This window comes from Sceloporus occidentalis, unplaced genomic scaffold (genome assembly GCF_023333645.1).
Source record: "Sceloporus occidentalis isolate IW3139 unplaced genomic scaffold, rSceOcc1.0.p SCAF_27, whole genome shotgun sequence".
Lineage (NCBI taxonomy): Eukaryota > Metazoa > Chordata > Lepidosauria > Squamata > Phrynosomatidae > Sceloporus > Sceloporus occidentalis.
Window position 1 is genome coordinate 3,779,795 of NW_028317007.1, and position 20,906 is coordinate 3,800,700.

A 20,906-nucleotide genomic window follows, 5' to 3' on the forward strand; every position below is an offset into this window, starting at 1 on the left:
TGGCCCTATACTCACCTGAGGGGGGCTCACTTCGACATAATTCATCGACTCAGAGATGGTGGTTCTTTTTTTATTGTTTAAATGCAGTACTATGACACAAATTCTGTATTGCAGTATTTTCATGCCATTATATGTATCATTGTCTCTGTACCGCACTGTGTATTGTACTGCTTTGAAAATTACTGCGCATGTTGGATTTTTTTGTTTTCAAATAAATGTTTAAAAAAATAAATAATTATAAATATCAAAGCCTTACCATTCAGGACTCTGATGCCTTCTGAGGATGCCGCTTGCTTCAGTGCTTGTTCAGCTTGCTCTCTTCTCTTGGTCTCAAATTCTAGGGCTTCCTGTAATTTCCTCTTTGCTTTCTTCTCTTTCTTAAGTCGTTTCTGAATTATTGCTAAAACAGGAAATTCCAGTTTTGTTGTTATGATTTGTTGTTTCTCAGAATACATTAGTTGCAAAAGCAAATCTTTGACCTGTACTTAATAACAAATGAAAATATTTATTTTGATTCGTAAAGCAAAGTGCTTAACAGTTCCAAAAAGTGCCAAGTGTATTTTTAGCATCATTGAACATCTACAGATCATACTTATTACAGTCAGAAAGACCAGATGTTCACAACATTTTTAATGCTAAAGTCAAATTGGTTTTCAAATAAGAGGAGTAGGGAGTTCATTAAAGCAAAATACATACTCTTACATTAAATATATTACAATAATACAAGAAAATAATATAAGGTTATTAAATCTATAAATAGGGTTTCATAACTAACTATATTAAAGTTACGGGATAATGCTATGAGAAATATAAAAAATCACAAACACAGAAAAAGCAATCTGTATCCTTGAAAAAGTCTTTATGGTAATAACAACACAGATTTCCAATTTTCCACTTGTGAAATACAGTTTATGTTATACAGTTTTTGGACCATGAGAGATGGTTCTCTTAAATTAGAGCATATGATAGGTACACATAAAGCTTCAAAAAATTGAACCTTGTAAGTATAAGATAACCTGTTTAGTATTGTCAGTATAACATTAACTGTTTGGATGAACCAAACAACTTGCCTTGAAAGTATAGTGTGTTTGTGATCATGAAGAGTGGACAATTCTACTATACAGTACGAAACACCTATATCACAACCAACACAACAAACAAGTCAAGCATGCTTGGGTATCGATGATGTTGTTGTAATACCTCTGTTCTTTTGTTCTACTGCAAATTGTTTTTCTAGGGTTTCCCTCAGCTCCCGTTCCCTGAACAGTTCCATCTTTAGCTCAGTCTTCTCCATTTGCACCTGTTTCTCTTGAGCTCTTGCATTATCGATGGCAACCTTTAATAAACCCTATAAAGAAAGCCAAATGAATATTATTAGTAAAGATACATAGCAATTCATATCACTTGTCAGATCATAGTGTATTTTCCAAACACACACTACAAGGGACATTTTATTCAGTTTAGTGATTTGTTATGCACTCGCCTTCAGAAGGGAGCCTCACCATCTAGTCATTGCTAGAAATGATAGACCGGCAGGTGCCAGTTAAATGAGTTAGCAATATTTAGTTAACATTATTATAATGTTATTTTGCCTGCTTTACTTGTTGAAAATAGTGAGGAACATGCCTGTTGTTAAAATATTTGTCTGGGACCCAGAGATGCTTCAAGATTATTATATTTCTAAAAGGGTCTAAGCATAGATATGTTTCCTGGATAATGAACAGGAAATGACTTTATCTAGGCTTTATTTAAGTTAAGAAGGCATCATTTAGCATAGAGTGGACATAAATTTACACTCTTTGACAGATTAAGGGTGGGTGGCCCATGGAACAAGGAGGCAATTGCCACCATGGGTTGGTCCAAAATCTACAACCAAGTGGCCAGGGCCACTTGACCGTACTTCCTCTTGGGCAAAGAGGTGCCTTCCCTCCCCTGATAGAAGCCCCTGATTTAGGTGAACAGGTTTTCCAAACAAGGTTCTATTAATCAGAAGACTAAGAGTTATAAACTGCTACAATTAAACATGAGTTCACTTTATAATAGTGATTTGCCAAGTTAATAATAAAGAACCAGGGCACGGGCTGGGACAGACTCATCTACCTGTGATTAGGAATCAACAGGTTAAACAGAACATTAGGGAGAACATATAAAGACTGTGGGCTAAATTCAATACTGCAGCTATTTCAGTAACAAATCTTTAAATATATTGTGGAGTAATTCAATAGCAACCACAAATATAGTGGAAATATAGTCAAAAACAGTGGGAAACATAGTCAAAAACAGCCATATATTGGCACAGATCTAAATGATGGACTGATGTAAATGTATCATTGATTTTACCTAATTGTTCTATTGCAATATATAGAGTGCTATGAAATTTCTGGGACAAAATAATTAAGTCAATCATTCTACAGTAACATCAAATAGCCTAATAATTAGTCATGGGTTGAAGAGATTTAAAAAATTGCATTCATAGAAATGTCTGCTTCTCTTTTCAAATACAAAAGCATACATTGCATGTCTTTATGTTTAAGCTGATTTACATTATTCAGCAATGCTTCGCTTTGTTTTACTTCATCAGCAACAAACAATTAGCAACAAATGAAAGAGATCATTACATCTAGTGCCCCTTTAGATCACCCCAATTAAAATTTTAGTTTAGCTTTATTTTAATTCTAAGATACTAAATTCTAATTTTCTGCTCTGATTGATCTTGTTGACTTTTCTTTGAAAGATGTACTCAGTGCAATGTCTATAGAGATTATTTAAGCAGGGTGCCAATGCTGGCAGCACTTAATGTGTTGATTGGTTGTATTATCAGAAGCTGAATAAAGCACATAAATTAATAGCAGATAAAACACAGTGAATAATGCGATATGTTGAAGATTGTATTTGTTGTTGTTTAGATAGATGTTTCATTTCTCAAAATAAATATATTTTTTTGTGCTGGATCTATATTACAAAGCCTGCTGGTTATTTGAAATAGAGTATACTTTAATACCATATCTGCCATCCTTCAGATCTTCACATTTTAGGTGTAGCAGTCCCCCTTTTATGTCCCCACATTTTAAACAGCCTTAAAAGTGACTCCGTATGCATAGAAAAAGCAGAAATGTCTGTCGCAATGAAATCTCTTAATGAAGTCTGCTATTTTTCTTTGAAATTACTTACTCTTTTACACTAATAGTAAGTATTTTGCAAAGTCACCCAAAAAGTCTTGGTGAAGCCTTGCCCATTAGCTACATCTGTAACCATGTACCCTTGAAAACAAAAGTGTCCATTTGTAATGGTGGTATGTTGGGTGGTGTGATATTTTAAACTACAGCATAAAAAACTTGGTGGTTCCAATTCCTGGGAACCTTCCATGTTAGGCAATAATAGCTCTTCATCCTCTGGGGCAGTAGCTTTATGTGTTAATAGGGCTATCAGACACATTAAATCAACTGGGAGTAAGTGGGAAAGAAGATATAGAGAAGGCTGGTACCTTCTGGCCGATGAGGCAGATAAAGCCAGGTGGACCCATTGGCTCTTTCTCCTCCACTAGTAGCTAACATATGCACTGGCACACATATTTACATACACGCTCTCTCACTAACACACACTTACACAAATGTACACACATATTCACACTAACACATATACACACTCACGCTCACACACAATTACACATACACAATCATGTTCACACATATGCAATTATACATACACACTCATGCTAACACACACACTTGCAAATGCATATTCACTCTAAATTGCATACATATATACATACTCACTCCCTAACTCCCTTACCCTCTGTCTCACTTACTCCCCCCCTAACCCCTTTACCTTGCCCTTAGAATCACTTTTACCGTAGAGTCTTGTAACATCAGTTACGTGATTCCACTGTCTTCCCGCCTCCATGAGTAAGCTAATTCAAGCTGGACCAGTCTTTTTTGAAGAATTTTAGACTAGCTCATGGGGTCAATTGTCCCCCTGCTCCCCCCACCAGCCTGTCCCTGAATGCTTACTGCACCCTCATGCTAAGTCACCAAGAGTTGAACTTCCTCTTCCTCTTCCCTTATCATTTATATATCCTGGATAGAAAAAGGAGGCAATAAATTATACAACATTTTCAAGAAATATTCCCAACTTGGGAAATTCTTAAATAGGGGCAACTATGCAAAGAATCACAATAATTCTATTCTTCATTGTTTGCTGTATACGATCTTAATTGTTCTTGTTTCCAATGTTAATAGCCCTACCTGAATGTTGGTGAGAAGCGTCTCTATGGAAGACAGACCATCAGGAAATAGGAAAGGTGATGGAAAGCCAGGAGGCAGGGGTTGTCCATGTCCAGAAAGGGAGAGTTTTTCATAGCTGTCTCTAGCAGTTGGTGTGGAGAGCGGGGTCTCATCTGTATGTGATTGAAACAAAAATATAGAACAAGTTACGCTTGTCTGTTTTTATTAGACTTCAGTAATGGTTTCCCTAGTGGTTTCCAGAACATTTATTGCAAATTGGTTCTTGCTATCAAGAGAAAATGCTTTCTGCTGAATTTTCTTTAATGAAAAAGCTGTGGAGATACAACAAGATAACATTAATGAGTAACTTTATAAGCCTTTTAAATGCGGTCTCTAATGAGACTGAGTTTACAATGCAAGAGAACCTTTCTAAAAACAAATATTATCCCACATATACTTGTGATAATATATTCAGGCTGACTTTATGACTACCTCTCAATTATCTAATTTTAGTTGATGTTGTACTGAGCATGGCTCGACAAATAGAGGATGGTGTTTTACAGTTGAAACATGTAGAATTTGCATAGTAATAATATGGTTTCTGTATAAAAAATCAACAATATCACTGTACTTACACCGCTTAGAAACTCCAGCCATTTACAATGTAGAGTTTTGTAGTTTGTTATTACACAGAAGCAAGGCACATCTGTGTTTCCTGGCACAAAATACGCAACCAGGATTAATGCTTTATATGTTTCCTTTAAATTGTACAGTATATATTCATATAGTTGAGGAACCCATACTGTTACATTTCAGAATGTTAATACACCTTAATATAAATTAAGTCTGCAAAATAAGGAATGATCTATCCTATCTAGGTGCTAAACTTAGACCTTCTAAACAATATACAGTTGGCTTAACAAATGGCAAAATGAGTCAAGTTACAAAATGTCAGTTGAGTTTAATGGTAAAACAGTTAATTCATCTAGATGCTATTTGTAAGTACCATAATAAAAACAGCAAATCATTAAAAGTTGGTGTTGATTTGAAATTATATTTTTAGAACTTATCTGCTACTAAACTTTAAAGATGAACCACTACAAAACTAAAAAGGTCAAGTTTTTCTAATTCTGTGGGGTCTCTCTTGACCTCAATAATGTTCTGTATAGAAAACTCATCTGGGAGGAAGACACCACCAATGGGCTTTTAAGGAACAACATATTAGGGCTTTCCTAGGTGACACAATCTATGGTCATGTGCTAATCGGTGTTCACTGTAAGCTAGACATACCAAAGTATCAATTTGAAGATATCCCTCCCTTCATGCTGCAATGATTAATAGATACCAGAATATGATATCAGTGATATCCTTTTTAACTGCCCCATACAGCAGTGGTGGTACACAAAACCTAGTCGTCCCCTGGACCTGCCCACTCAGCCTAGAATATGCCACTGGTAATTTTTTATGGCACAAGTAATCTGAACCAATCCCACATATATGCTTACATGCTGCCATTCAAAACACCAAAATTCTGCTAAATAAACATGTTGAAAGTAGTGTTTTTTAATAATAACCTAAAATAGGTTGTGTAGAGAATTTGGGCTCAGCTTTTATAATCCAGTCTGTTCAATGGAGAAAAAAAACATCACTCTACTACAGAAGGATTCTCAAAATGTCTCCTAATGTCTTAATTTGCTTACAATGTTTCTAATATGCCTCATGTAAATATAATGAATCACATTACGTCCTACAAAAACATCCTATAAGTGTCTGTGGAGTGAAATAGGCTATGCCTTGCATAACACCCATGCAATATGCATGAACTCAGTTCATTATAACTTTAGACTTTAATATGTCCGGTTTTAACATATATTGGTAAAATGGGTGGTAAACCTTAATAAATGTGCCACTTGGATGGATAAAAGGCAATAGACAAGATGCAATACAATAAAAAGTGCTTAGTTAAATAAAATACATTGCTCAGGGGGGAAATTCCTAGTGTATGGTTGAAGCTGTCATCCGCTGTTTCCTTCATAGTAAGTACTAAAACTGTTACAGCTTCAGAGGATTATTTGCATGGCAAACACTGGCTAGGCTATTTATTACAGTCTGTAGGGCTGAAATTGCGAAGATGCTCACAAACCCCTACAATTGTGATATGTCCAGAACCATTTTTTTCATCATTTTGTAACATTCTCAAGGAAACATCATACAGATCTAGGCAACAATATTCAATTGTTTTCCCTGCCAGCTATGATCTTTTTTCACATTAACCCATTAGCAGTTGATTCAGCATATCATAGATTGACATGAAGCTATCACAAATTCGGAAGAGAAACACATAGATCAAGTGGATCTTATCTCGGATTGTTGTGTATGTTCATGATATATGTATTTTACCTTGTGTTTTTATGGTTTTTTTTTACTCACACTTACTCATGCTCTATTGTACTCTCTTACACTCACTCTGTGTCTCCCTACCTTCTCCGCCGATCGCTTTTGTGTTCCTGTCTCCTTTCTTGCAGATCCTCCTCTTCTTTTTGTCTCTTCTTGTCTTCTTTTCTTCTGTCTTCTTTCTTTGTCTGCTTCTCCCCCCGTGTCTTCTTTCTTCGTCCACTTCTCCATGAACCAGGCCTCCCAGAGGGAGGGGCCTGCATGCCCTCTCCCCTGATTGGAGGGACAGAAGGAGGCTGTCCCTGCGGCTCTGCTCTCTTGCAAAAGTACTCCAAGAGGCCAGAGTAATGCAGGTCAGTGAACAAAAAAGAGTTGCAGAAACTCTTCTCTTTCTCCTCAATTCCATCTTTATTATCTGACTTCCACTTTAGTATGCTGTGAAGCTGAGCACCATGATATGGCTCTTCCTGTGAGGCGGGTGGCCATGCCCCAAGCATGCCCACTTTAGATGCCACCCCTGACAGTTATCAATGGCCCACCCCTCCCTGTCTTGTGTCACACTCCCAACACAGGTGTCTCAGTTTGAAATTCTGGGGGTATGTATTTTGCCTTAGTATAGTAATAACACTACAGCTAATCTGAATATATAGGTCAATGATAATTGAAAATAGATCTAGAGTGATAAAGAAAGGATGTGTTTGTAATCTTTTATAAGTAACTTAGTAACTTGCCAAAAATGAATTTATTTTAAATTTTGGCTTGTATGAATCACTATGAATCGAAACATTATAAATCTGTTTCTCTTTGGTGAATGTACTACTTCAGGTTACAAATATCCAACAGATGTTTAATGCGGTATAAAACTGTCTCTTGTAAATGATTGATGAATTTCTTTCCATTTCAAAATACACTCTGATTATTTATTTTGTTCTGGTCACTGCTTGAAAGCCTCCTATTAAATCAAAACAATTGATCTTTTTTTAAGCTTTTTAACTAATGTTTTATTTATGTATTTATGTTCATTTGTTAAGCAACCTGAAAAGTAAAGGACAAAAAAGTATATAGTCTGTCTGCCATCTGACCGATAAAACTTACATAATAAACCTAACGGCAGGTGGACGTTGGCTGTTCCTCTATGCTTTATCACAGAGAGGGTGAGAGGAAGGAGGAATAAATTATCTGGCCCACTGTGTCCAAATGTTCAAAATTTACAGGAATCGATACTAGATACTAGCTCCAGTCCAGACTAAAATGTAGTCACTAGTTCGGTATTTAATCTGTTATTAACCTAATTCTCCCAGTTTGGTTTAACTATCTTACTTTATATTTTTTTATATAATGCCAGCAGATTCCATTGCAATGTTACAGTGAAAATATTTAACATATCATTTAAATGACAATGACATTAACATACGTTACAACATAATTGTACAAAAGTGGATGAGGCCCCTGGCCTTGCAAGCTTACCATCTATTGGGTGGCTGAGGAGGAAGTGAGACAAACTGATTTCTATACAGTAGAGTTAATGTATTTTGGTAAAATATTATGTTTTAATAAATAACTGGATAATAGAAGAGACTGTAGCTGTATATTTCTTATGGAATAAAACACTACACTATAAAGGTGTAAAGTGTATAGGCACACCTGTTATTGTGCACAAATGTATAAATCAGTGCACCCAGAGGTCAAAAATTATATTTGCTTTTATGAAATTAACAGAAATATCTATTGCTCTTGTTTTCTCGGATGAAATTTGGGGGCCTTTTTTTTTTATTCAGAACGACATAAGGCCTTTCGCTCTAGAATTTTTTGCAGTATTTTATAGCCATAACCATCAATGAGACCACCCCATTTTTTTGGCTACTTCTACCTATCAGTCATTGATATGTACCCTCCTACACACAGTCCCTCCCACTTTACCTAATCAAGGAGAGCCAATACGGCTTGTAATGGCGCCAAAACGGCTTGTACTTGCGGCTTCACATGGCGATGAAAAGACAAATCATGATGAATTTTTGGCACTTTTGAAGTTCGTTTTCATCAGTTTCATCGGCGATCACCTTCGTTATCGTTGACGAAGCAAAATGAAGCAAAATGAATGCACGAGTCTATTGCCTATATTTGTTGATAATTTCTTTATTTCTGTCACTGTTAATTATGGTAATGGATGGTTGTGACATTACTGAATTATGTCAAATATATCTTAGTCTTCAGTGTGCACCCACTGAAAGTAGGCTAGATTTAACAAGAAAGGAGAAACTGACCCAGAGACCTCTCAGGAGAGTAACCCTTTAGTCATAGATGTCCATTTTTAATCCTCAGGAAAGGGCTGGCATGGAGGTATTTTGCCCCTGGTATACACATTTTGGGCAGTTTACTGATATAGCCATTGGGGATGTCTAGAACAACAAGGACTTTGGTTAATTTCTGTGATCTTTTAATGCATTTCCGTTAGTGTGCATTGAGTGTATTGTCTGCTAAATGCTTTGGGTGCCTTATATCAGAGAAAGTTGGATCTAGTCCTGACCCACATCAATGGCTACAATGTAGATATGTGACATACTACATGATGCCATATATTAATTGTTTAACTAAATATCAATAAGTGAAATCTTAAAGCACTCTAAACACTATTGCTCAGGTTATACTCAGTTTGCAAAACTGAGAAACTTATTTGCATGGGGTTAAGTAAACTAGTTATAGATTGGATTAATGTCCAAATCCATCAATGCTGATTGCTTTCTTTGGTGTCCTGGTGCTTACAAACTCATGTTCCCTACTTTGCAGAACCAGCCTCTCAAATGGTTCAGAATTCCTTATTCTAGACACTTTAATTATTATAATAATAATAATAATAATAATAATAATAATGATAATATAACTACAGTTCGAACAATGTGTTCATTTTTATTGTATTTTTGACCAATATTTGCTTCTAAAATACATCTATAAATACATTTATTGGAATATATATAAATATGGAATGCTAACTAGTTAATGTTTGTATTTAGGTCTACATGTGAATGTCAGCCTGTTAGCAAGGCGTGTTTAAACAAAAGCAGTGGTTCTTCTTTGAGTTTGCAATGCTGATAATAATTATATTTTTTTTTGGTCTTATATTTGTACATGGTATGAAACAATAATAATATAAAGTAAATCTAAGGCATCTAAAGCTAAATCCATTTTAAAGAAATTCAATAGAGGTCACAAGTATGCATTTTGAATATTACTATAAAGTAATACAAATTGCACATATTTTTCATTTAGCTTATGTCACACAGTTCACAGTATATATATTCCTAGAATGTGTGACTGAATTCTAAGAGGTCAGATCCATCAAGAGCTGTGCCATGTTTCTAATGACATCATGTTCCATCCATCAAGTCTTTCTTCAGCACCCTTGTGATCTGATCGGCACTCTTTGTTGGTTCATCTCATAAGAATAATACCATAGCTGACAAATGACAGTAGATTTACACTGCATGATAATCAATTCTGTATGGCGTACTGTAATAACTAAACATATGCATACTTATGATGGAGTCTATATTCAGTTCCAAAAATAGATTTACCAAAAGGTAAAATGCTAACATTAAATGGCAAAATGAGATACAAATAGATATACTGACCCAGATTCATTAACTGATAAAATATATATCACTTTTTAATCTTTTTTTTTATTCTAATATATATATATATATATGTATATATATATATATATATATATATATATATATATATATATATATATATATATCTTTGACATTAAACTGTCTTCAGCAACCTCACCTTGTTAGTAAGCTTGGTTGTTTCTCGCCTGTTTATTTCCTCCTACACAGCTCATTCTACATCAGTTAATGATTGTGTTTCAACCCAATTATTAGCACCTAACCATATACCAACAAAATTCCTGACTTTGTGCTAGTGTACCTAGAAGAAATGATTCTGTTTTGATGGCAAAGGGTTGTCACACCACATACTGAGTTGAGTTAGTTTTTACTTCTGTTTACTTACTTTGCATTTTGTTGAATGATAGAAATGAACTATTAATAATATTATTTGTTAATATTAATGTCTATTTTTGAAAGAATTCTTGCTTTAGAGCATTTTTTTTCTCACCTACCTAAAACGCTTGCACAGTACCGTGTGTCTAAAATTGAATCTTTAACGTGAACATTTGGGGTAAAAACCCTGCATGTTTTCTGTCTCTTCTGCTGAGAAGGTGTCGCTGAATGCAGCTGACTTGTATAGCAGTTTATTATGCAGCTTTTTATGTTTTGGTCTTTTGGCTAGTGCAAGGACTATAGGAGACTTTTACACTCATTTCATCTGCACTGTTATCAGTTGTATAAACATGTATTGACTTGTGCAACACCACACTGATGCTGTATAAGCCATTAATGTTAAATGCATGCCACAAAGCCTGTTATTGGGTAAATGTTACAAGTAATGCATGTGGATAAGTGTACAGCGCCATGGAATTTGGTGCTATATAAAACAATAATAATAATAATAATAATAATAATAATAATAAGTGCAAAGGATTACTACAATGACATTCCATAAATGCATATACACATGTTCAATCTACGTGAGTGTGTTAGTTACATATTTATACACATAAGTATTTTTTATATCTATCTATCTATCTATGTATTAATCTATGGATCTATCTAAGCAAAAATATTTTGCATGTACTAGGTATACTTTAAAGTATAGCACTGACTTTGTTTACTTAGACATCACAATAATCCTTACCCTAAAATGAATAAATATTTTTCATTATTTAGATTCATAGAAAACAAAATATTGGCATTTTTCTTTGGCACATATTTTATTTCAGCTGTGATCAACATTGTACTAAAATAAAGTCAAGTGCAGCAGCCGCTCTCTGCCCATCAAACCTCACAGACGGTCTGCCAAGTTCTTGTAACAGCTGGTGTTACATTAATTAGTTTAAACTATTTATTTCATCCATCTCCAGAGCAGATTGAGCAAAAACATTAGAGATTATTCTAGCATCTGTAAGTATGCATTCGATGAAAAAAAAAAGTTAGAGTATTAGTTGTTAACTAATACACCTGATTTAAAGCTAGAGACTGTTCTTTGGACTATAAAACACAATGATTCACTGATCTGAGCCATCTCTGAGAGTGTGGCAAGAAATGCAAATTGGTCTTCAGAGTTCCAAAAAAATAAAAATCTTACAAAACATAATTAAAAAATGCTAGTAATTCTTAGCAGAATGGCTCATTAAACCAAGTATGTCAACTTATAGATGACTCAGAGTATTAGTCAAGAATTTTATGTTTATTAACTGGAATGAAACCCTGACAACGATGATCAAACCAATGTTATGTAGTAGTTGTAACAATCTCAATTAAAATTACTTTGATGTACTGAAATATATATAAATATAAATGGAATTACAATCCTTATATCCATATCCTCTTGCCTTGCGTTTTTCTTAAAGTATCCTAATACATTTAACGATATGTTAGTTCAATTTAAGTACATTCAATGAACCATTTTTGTTAATAAAATAACAACCTATAAAACAGATGTTTTAGCTATCTCTTGCTTACAGCATTCAAAATAATACATCCCTAAAGCATGTTCTCTAAGTGTTTTGAAGTTTTTTTTTAATGAGCATAGTTTTTGGAGTTAGGATAACTGATGGATTAAAATTATTAATAATACACAGTAAACTCAATCCATGGATTAGATAGATAGATAGATAGATAGATAGAGAGAGAGGCAGACAGAAGGGTACATTTATTACAACTAAGAGTTAAAGGTAGACCCCAGTACCCATAATCATAAGAGTTTGAGAATTGGATCAGGGCTGGCCCTAGGGTTTTTAGTAACCTAGGCAAGTCCATGGTCCTCTGCCCTGCATACACTTGCTTACTAACATGGGAAAGAACCTTATGAGAAACACCCCTACCAGCTCAATGGTCTAGGCAGTTGCCTGATGTATCTCTATGGTACAGTTGGCCCTGTATTGCCATCAATATGTTACCTACCAATGATGTGTTAGTACTGATACATGGATTGATCAGTTTTCTCATAAACTACAAGAATTATAGTTTTCCTAATAACCATAAGAAATGTAGCCTTTTAGAATTTGCATCTAATTTTGTTCTGAGTACATAATCTTTACAACTAAGTATTCATTTGCATATTACAAATAAACTCATGCCCACAAACACTTTTTAATTATAATGGTTTATTCAGCAGAACTATGCACATGTTCCAAACCATTTGGCTGTTATTATATGTGGGAAGATTATTATAGGATGGGACATAAAGCACTGCTGATTAAACATTATAAAGAGATGAGAAAACTACCGACACCCCCTCTGGCACTAACCAGAAAATTTAACATATGAAGTCTTTGTTGTGTATATTTGTACTGTAGGGATAGAAGTAGAACCTGTATATCATACTTATAGAACCAAAGTAAGGTTACTTAGAAACTGTCGTGCATTCCTCCAAAGCTCTCCTCTATGTATTTCATCACAGCGGTCAGACATCCTACAACTACTCCCAGTATCTGTTAAATGAGAAGACCTTCAAGCAAATGCCCTTTCTGTAGAGCAATGAAGAGGAAACAAATTAAGAAGCGCTGCTGAAAAGTTTTGAAAAATAAACCACATAAAAACTCCATGTCTTAAAGATGGACGGAGCTTGGCACAGCCTCTATAGTGTAAATGAGCCAATGTGGAAGTCATCTCAGTCTCACGGTTTTGCAGCATGGGAATCCTATCCCCTAGATTTTCCGAGGCCACAATATGTTGGTGTTAGTACATAATAATTTAAGTATTTTGTAATGTTGGGGAAAAGTCTAGGTAGAAACTTTAAGAGAGCTGATAATTTATAGACTAATTTTGAAGACTTTAAAAATCACTTGCTAACACTGATAAACATACCAGTAATTAATACTTTTCCTATAACGTTGGATAACGTCTTGTTTGAATAGAGCTTAAAAAAAGGAATATATCATTTTGGGCAAAATGTAATAAATCTTTATACATGTGTGAAAGTGATCATTATTATTATTATTATTATGTTCTTCTATTTATTAAATGAGATATTAAATGTAGGTTTTGTTTACACCTATGAACTTTATTTTGCATGTTTGAACACTGGATAGTTCCAAGACATCTTTCTTGTGGCAGTCACTGTTTCACTCTATAAGGACACCAAATCCTAAAAGCTGGCAAGAATACATATGTTTCTTTCACCACTGCTCTACAATTATTGAACGCCACTTAATTATAGCAACAGATGCTCGAGTGTAGGAACCAGAAAAATCAAACGCCTCATTTCCAGGTTATTTTTTTCCGTTGCTTCTGCCAGCAGCAGATGTGTGAGCCCCTTGCGCTCCAGCGTAAATACTTATCAAATCCTAACAGGTCACCTATGTCACAAACAACATTTCAGATGCAACTGTTTCACCTGATAATAGGCTCGGAAAATAAAACAGTGAGCTGTAAATACATTGTATTACGAATGAAATGCCATAATGTGAAATTGCTTTTTCTCTGACTACGACAAAAGTCCTTGACAGTTCCTGGCAGTGATAAATCACCTTCCCGTTAATTGTCTCCTTTCTCATTGGAAGGTGAGCCACTATAAAGGTGGCTATCAACAAATAATTCTTGGAGAAAAAAGAAATTGTCGCAAAATAAAAAAAGGGTGAAAAGTTAATGAAGTGAGGATGCCATTTTTCTTTTTTTTTTTCTGTAAAAAAGATGTAAAGTATTTTGATTTCTCTATTTTGTGTAATAAAAAAAAAATCTGACTTGTACAATGGAAGCAAATATAGTACAATATTCCTTTGCCTAAGTTGCTTCAAGAAATAGTTTTGGTTTTTTTTCAAATTATGCTTTCCATAGTTCATGATGTTTTAGTGAATTTTTATCAACATCAAATATGTCAACGCAAAAATGATATCCTCTACATAGGAAACTCCCAAAAGTATTTATCGTTATCACATTAGAACGCATATTTAAAAATAACGCTATTTTGTGTTCTGTATGGGTTTTAGATGTCCCTTTATCTCCTAGCAACAAAGTACTTTTCAAGTTGCCTTGTGGTAAACAATAGAGCGAATAATCAGGACTTCATTAGCATTGCCATAAAGAATCAGCTCAGTGTGGTGTTTAAGTAGAGAAAGACTCCCAAAATATCCCATGACTAACAACAATAGCAGCCTTCAGACCTGCAGATAAAGCAAAATTACTTGAACAAAATAAGGTAAAAACAGGTTTTCTCCAGTGCCTTCCTACTACTTACTGCATAGAACACTGTATTTAATATGCAAAAAAACACATTTTGGTTTCCATGGAACTTCCGCTTTAAACGCATGATTTAATTATTACTTTTAACTTGACTTTAAAATCAGAATCAAATAACAGAAACATGATTTTATGTTCATTACCCCTAGATGTTATTTGGTGTGTTTTGGAAATGACTTATTGTTGTTGGATGCACTATCCTAAAAATACTACTAAAGTTTAAATGTTTAGTTATCAGGAATGTAAATATTTTTTACCCATGGGTATGTGTGACGTTGTTAGGAGACCTGCCTTTGCACGGAGTATCAGGAGAGAGATGGATATGGGAAGAAGATGGAATTTCCCAGTGCACTTGAGTGGAAAGACTTAGAGATCTGACTATTTTTAAACATTAATTCCCTGCTCATTTGCTATCTCCAGATTGAAAGGTAACAATTGGTAACAAGTCATCGTTGCATTAAAAGACAATATATATATATGTCCTGAGGAAAGTCAGCAATGACTGAAACGTCAACTTTGTTTGAATGAAGAGAGATTGTTAATTTAAAGACCTGGAGGGCTGACCATCTTTTGAAAGTGCTTTATATGTATATATATATATATATATATATATATATATATATATATATATATATATATATATATATATATATATATATATATAGATAGATATATATATCTATATATATAGATATATATATATAGATATATATCTATATATATATAAATATATATCTATATATCTATATATATATATATAACAATAATTAATGTTATACTTTTGACAACATTATTGTAGCGATATAAAGTTATAACAGTATTATTATTATTGTTGCTATGTCAATTTGATAAAAATATTATTATGATGCACCAAACTTTTTAAAGGAAATGTTTTAATTTATGTTATAAAGTGATAAAAGAAGTAGCCAATTTTTAGGTGCTCCAAAATAAGTACATTTGGCTTTTCTTAGAAAATCCTGAATTCTTGCTGAAAGAAACATACAAGTCTGAAATTCTCAGGTTAAGATGTTGTGCCATTGTATAGACATTATTAATGTTTGCTTTATTGTATGATTCCAGAACAGAAGAATAAATAGACTATTTGTAGCTGTTAATACATTTTGGAGTTTATTCACCAAAGTTCTCAGAGTTTGTATTATGGCCATAATTCTTTCACTTCACTATTCACAATGAGCAGGGTTGAGCTAGCCTATATAATGCATTCTTCAATGTGTAAGGAAACTTTGAAGACATCTTACTAATTTAAAGAGACATCACACAGGGCTACCCGTGCTCTACCTGCAGCAGAAGCTCACTTTGATTGGCTCTTGGTAATATATATATAGTGAAGTTAAAGAGCTCTTCTTTCAACTCTGTCTTTATTGAATAAACACTGAGTTTCAGTAAAAAAAAACAAAAAACTGTGACACACAGTGAGAAACTGTGGACATTTTAAACACATTTTAACACTAACTGGATTCTGCATTTTTTAACATAATCATTATCTTTCTGGTTACCATATCTGGCTTAAGGGTATGTGATCATACAGTATTTACTCAGCTATCAATTTGGAAGGTTATAAAATTAGTAATGATATCGCTGTGTATACTTGGATTTTATGGAGCATTTTATTCTTTTTTATAATACGCAAATCTGGGAATTTGTGATAAAAAGTAATTACAGAGTTTCTAACAAAACTCACATAAAACCTCTTTAGTTGCAAAAAGATACAAAAATACTTCCACATATAAATTGAGTTTATTAAACTGATTTTATTATTTGTCTATTTCTCAGTCTTTTTGTGCTATTTAGTCATGCAAACTGCATATTTTTTAATCAAACTGTACTTTATTGGGGACTAAACTGTGCACACTTGTTGCATCTAAAATGTATACACGTAGACTTACATTGTAGTTCGATACACTAAATAAATCTGTGTAATTCTATTAAGAGATAAAATATATTATTTGCACATTATTAAATGTCGCTATGGTATGTCATGGTAATTTTATCTAACACAACAAATAGTTAATTATTGTTATTTACAATGGAAGAATAAATCGACCAATTGGAAGCAGGCATGATGCGTATCATGATCCCATTGGCCTCTTGTTATGCTATAACCTTGATCAGAACTGTTTGGAAGCTCATTATATATCATCATTGTCTCTATCTTCTTTTTATCAAATTAGATTTTCGTCATGAGTTTTACAAGCTTGATTAAAGGTACATTTTGTTGCACCTCGTAATGCGGTTGAAATTCAAGAACTACAGGCAACCTGGATGCAAAGTAAAAAAAAAAAAAAAATTCCAGAAGTTTCATTCCAACACATAACTTTTGTGAGCTATAATGTAAATGCACAGTATGATTTAAGAATCAAAATAAAGTGTAATAGAAATACAATTAGAAATGTAATAGGTTTCCATACTCAATTTAAAATAACCTAACTCTTCATAAAATGCTTTGTTCTGCTGCTTTGTTATAAATAATATTCAACTAGATAGATAAAACGTGAATGTCCTTGTTACACCACAACATGTAGAACAGACTCCTTTGATCATACCCTCCAGGTGGATCACCTGACTTAGCTCTGCCATAAAGCAGTCAATACGTTTAGGACCTGCCAGAACTCACATGAAAAAGTAAAATAAATCTGGGTTAAAAAATAAAAGAAAATCCACATTATTTTTAAATATTTTTTTCATAGGACAGGAGATTTTTCTTTTAAATAATATTGTACATATCACTTTCCATATTGCTTTCTTATGCCTTGTCCCTCAACATGAAAGAGTTGACTGATAACAAGATTCTGTGTAATCCATTTGTACCTGAATTAAATTCCCTTTTCTTAGTTTAAATGTCTTAAATTTCACAACTGTTACATATATCAAAACTTGAAACATGTTATTATTCTGGCAATATGTCACTTGTAAAGCTCTGTAATGGCATATGGAGATAGAATATTTGCAAGTCCATCTCTAGAGGATTTCAAAATGCCCTTAGCTTGTGAAAAATAGCAATGTTTTTTTTTTTCTTAACATTTCCTATATTTAGAGATTAAATCGCTCACTGCACAAATCCATTTGGAACAGGCGAGAAGGTGAAAAGGATAATCAGTACAGTCACTGGTCCGTGTTTCCTTAACGTTTCTGAAAACATTACTGTGTGTAGGCATAAAATTAGCGGCAGGACCTTAAAAAGGCTGGCATTTAGCGTGACTTTTTGGAAAGTGACACCCTCATTTTTTTCTTGTAGGATATCATTAAATTTCAATCGCCCTATGGCGGTGCCTTTCCATTAATAACCAATTCACTGTGTCACTTTGGTTCTCCTTTGAAATAATGAGCTTTTGCCTCGCTTTAATAAATTTAAACATATTCTCAAGGCTAGCGAAGATAGCAAGCTGCAGATGGGCTGCAAAAAACTACTATTCATAAATCCTTAACTGCCTCAGATTGTTGTGAGAAAAACAAAGTAACACTCATAAAATATTAAACAATCCCAGCTGTATGACTGAAGTGTCATTAACAAACATTGACTATTTACTATGATAACTAGAACTGGTGGGTGGATTGGTATGATGAAATTTGCCTTTCAAAAGCACATTTTGAATCTCAAATTTATTCTTTTGCCAGCAAAAGGCATGCCAGAAATCAATTCTTTTAGCATTTGACTTATTTGAGAAGTTTGCTTATTGGGAATTAATGAAAAAGACAGTTTTATTAAATACTTGGATATGGCATTGTAAAGAAGATGATAATTAGTTATGGATATTAAGACTGAGTTCAGAATTGTATTATATTGTTATTAATTTACATATCTAACATAGTCACAGTATGTTTCATAGAATATTTACTTCCATTCTCAGTTATTAACAAAACCAATGTTAGGAGACGTAGGAGAACAGAATATCCCAAAGATATATAAATTATAAATTAACTCATGTCTTAAATGTAATTTTATACCAGTATTATTATCATCAACATCATAATCATTATTATTTATTGATTTCTATAGCACCTTCAAAGTCTGCAGCTCTGTACAATGGGAAAGTAAACTAGACAATTTGGGTACATTTTAAAGTTCTACTTAAATACACTCTCCAACAAAAATAAATGAAAATTGAAGTATATTCATAATATAATAATATAGTGTCATAAAATTAAGTATATAAAGGTTGGAGTATGTCCAAACCAATGTATTCCTGAAATCTTGCTGTTAATTAACTCTAGCTTACACCTAATTTTTTATTTTTTTTTATGGTTTGAAACCTTTGAACATAATATGTTTCACCTTCTTGTACGCTAGAAGAGTGTGTTCCAGTTTACATTATATATTTCAAAGAAACACAGTATTTTCATTTTGGTTGGTTATGAATCTTAGCATGTCCATTTATGATCCATTACTAATACAGAATATGAAGGTAGCCGCGATCTGTTACCCTCATATAAATAATAGACAATAGAGAATATATTTAAAATTATAAATATAAATAATTATAATTATTTATATAATATAAATTATTTATAACAAATAGTATTGCATAATAAATTAGAAATTCCACTTATAATATTGTCTGTGAAAACTATTAGAAATATAATTTTAGTTTATTTAAAAATATAGCCTAATCAATTTGATCTAGTTAATGCCTTAATAAATACCACTCCTAATTCTTCACCTGCTGCAAATTCTTCCTCAACATGTCACTGCCTTCTCTTGCACATAAATTGGCTCAAACTAGAAGTGTGAAAAAAGCCACTGAGATTCCATTGTCTTTCATTTGGCTCACAGAATATTTGAATAAACTACTATTTTCATTATGAGATTGAAGTAACAGAAACATGTCCATACTGGCCTTGTCACACTTTCTTCTCAGCTCTTTTAGGCTAGGTTTCCACTTGGGTTTTTTTCCTGCGTTATTTTCTTGATGAAAAACACCAGGAAAAACGCCAAGAAAACTGCCACTGCATTCTTCTGCGTTTTGGCGGTTTTTCTGGAGTTTTTTCTGGCGTTTTAGCCTTTCTGTGGAAATTGCTTTTTTGACCTTAGGCAGTTTTTCCAGCCTTTACTCGTTAGAATTTTCACCCAGCTAAAAGGGATTCGGATAAATGGCAAGTATCTGCCCCCTCCTGTTGTCATTTCCTTGGTAGAGTTCTACTTAAACATGCCCCAGCGGACCCTTTTGTCTCTTTTCTGTGGTTTGTAAGGCATGCTTTATTCCGAATGTCTGCTCCTCTAGGAAGATTGGCCCCAAATGATGGTGCAAATTGTTTGCTGTTGCTTTTGGCACGCAGGATCCAGTTGGGTATGTTTGTTTGTAATGGCATCTTTGTTCCAAATGGTGTAAAGTTCAATATGAACTTTGTTTTGTGTGAAACTGTTTGTTTCCAGCCTATTTCTCGTAGGACACACAGATACTGGCTCCATCCTCTGCATTGTAACTGTGGAAAAAAATGCCATAAAAAACGCCAAGGCAAAACCCACATGGCTTTTTCATGGCGTTTTTTTTCTCCCATAGACTTCTATTGGAGAAAAACGCCAAGATTTCCTTGCAAAAAACGCCAGAGTGTCAACATGCTGCGATTTTGAAAAACTGCCACAGAGCCCAAAAAAGCAGTAAAACGCCAAAGAGGACTGAAAAAACGCCAAACAGAAAAACGCCAAGTGGATATGGCATTGTGCGATTTCCTATTGAAGAACAGCTAACCTGGCCGCAGCGTTTTTTCACGAATAAAACGCCGTGTGGCTGGATTGGCGTTATTATGGGTGTTTTTGCAAAAAAAAACCCAAGTGGAAACCTAGCCTCATGGTGAAAATATTTAACATTTTTGAATGAAATAATTTAACATTTTTAAAAATGATACTTTTCATTTACAAAGCAAATGACTTAGGCTAGGTTTCCACTTGGGTTTTTGTCCTGCGTTTTTTTTCTTGATGAAAAACGCCAAGAAAACTGCCACTGCATTTTCCTGCGTTTTGGCGTTT

General features: G+C 33.8%; 1 protein-coding gene across 4 annotated transcripts in view; it reads right to left on the reverse strand.

Moving 5' to 3' along the window:
• The window catches only part of LOC149299863 (dachshund homolog 1-like), a 162,285-nt gene that overhangs the window by 6,389 nt on the left and 134,990 nt on the right, over positions 1-20,906 (reverse strand). For all 4 annotated transcript variants that reach the window (XM_089485896.1, XM_089485895.1, XM_089485893.1 and 1 more), the window contains 3 exons: positions 4,245-4,396; positions 1,201-1,348; positions 257-400 (listed from right to left, as the gene is read on the reverse strand). In XM_089485896.1, the coding sequence (XP_089342022.1) occupies positions 257-400; positions 1,201-1,348; positions 4,245-4,396 (444 nt within the window). The remainder of the gene's footprint in view (positions 1-256; positions 401-1,200; positions 1,349-4,244; positions 4,397-20,906) is intronic.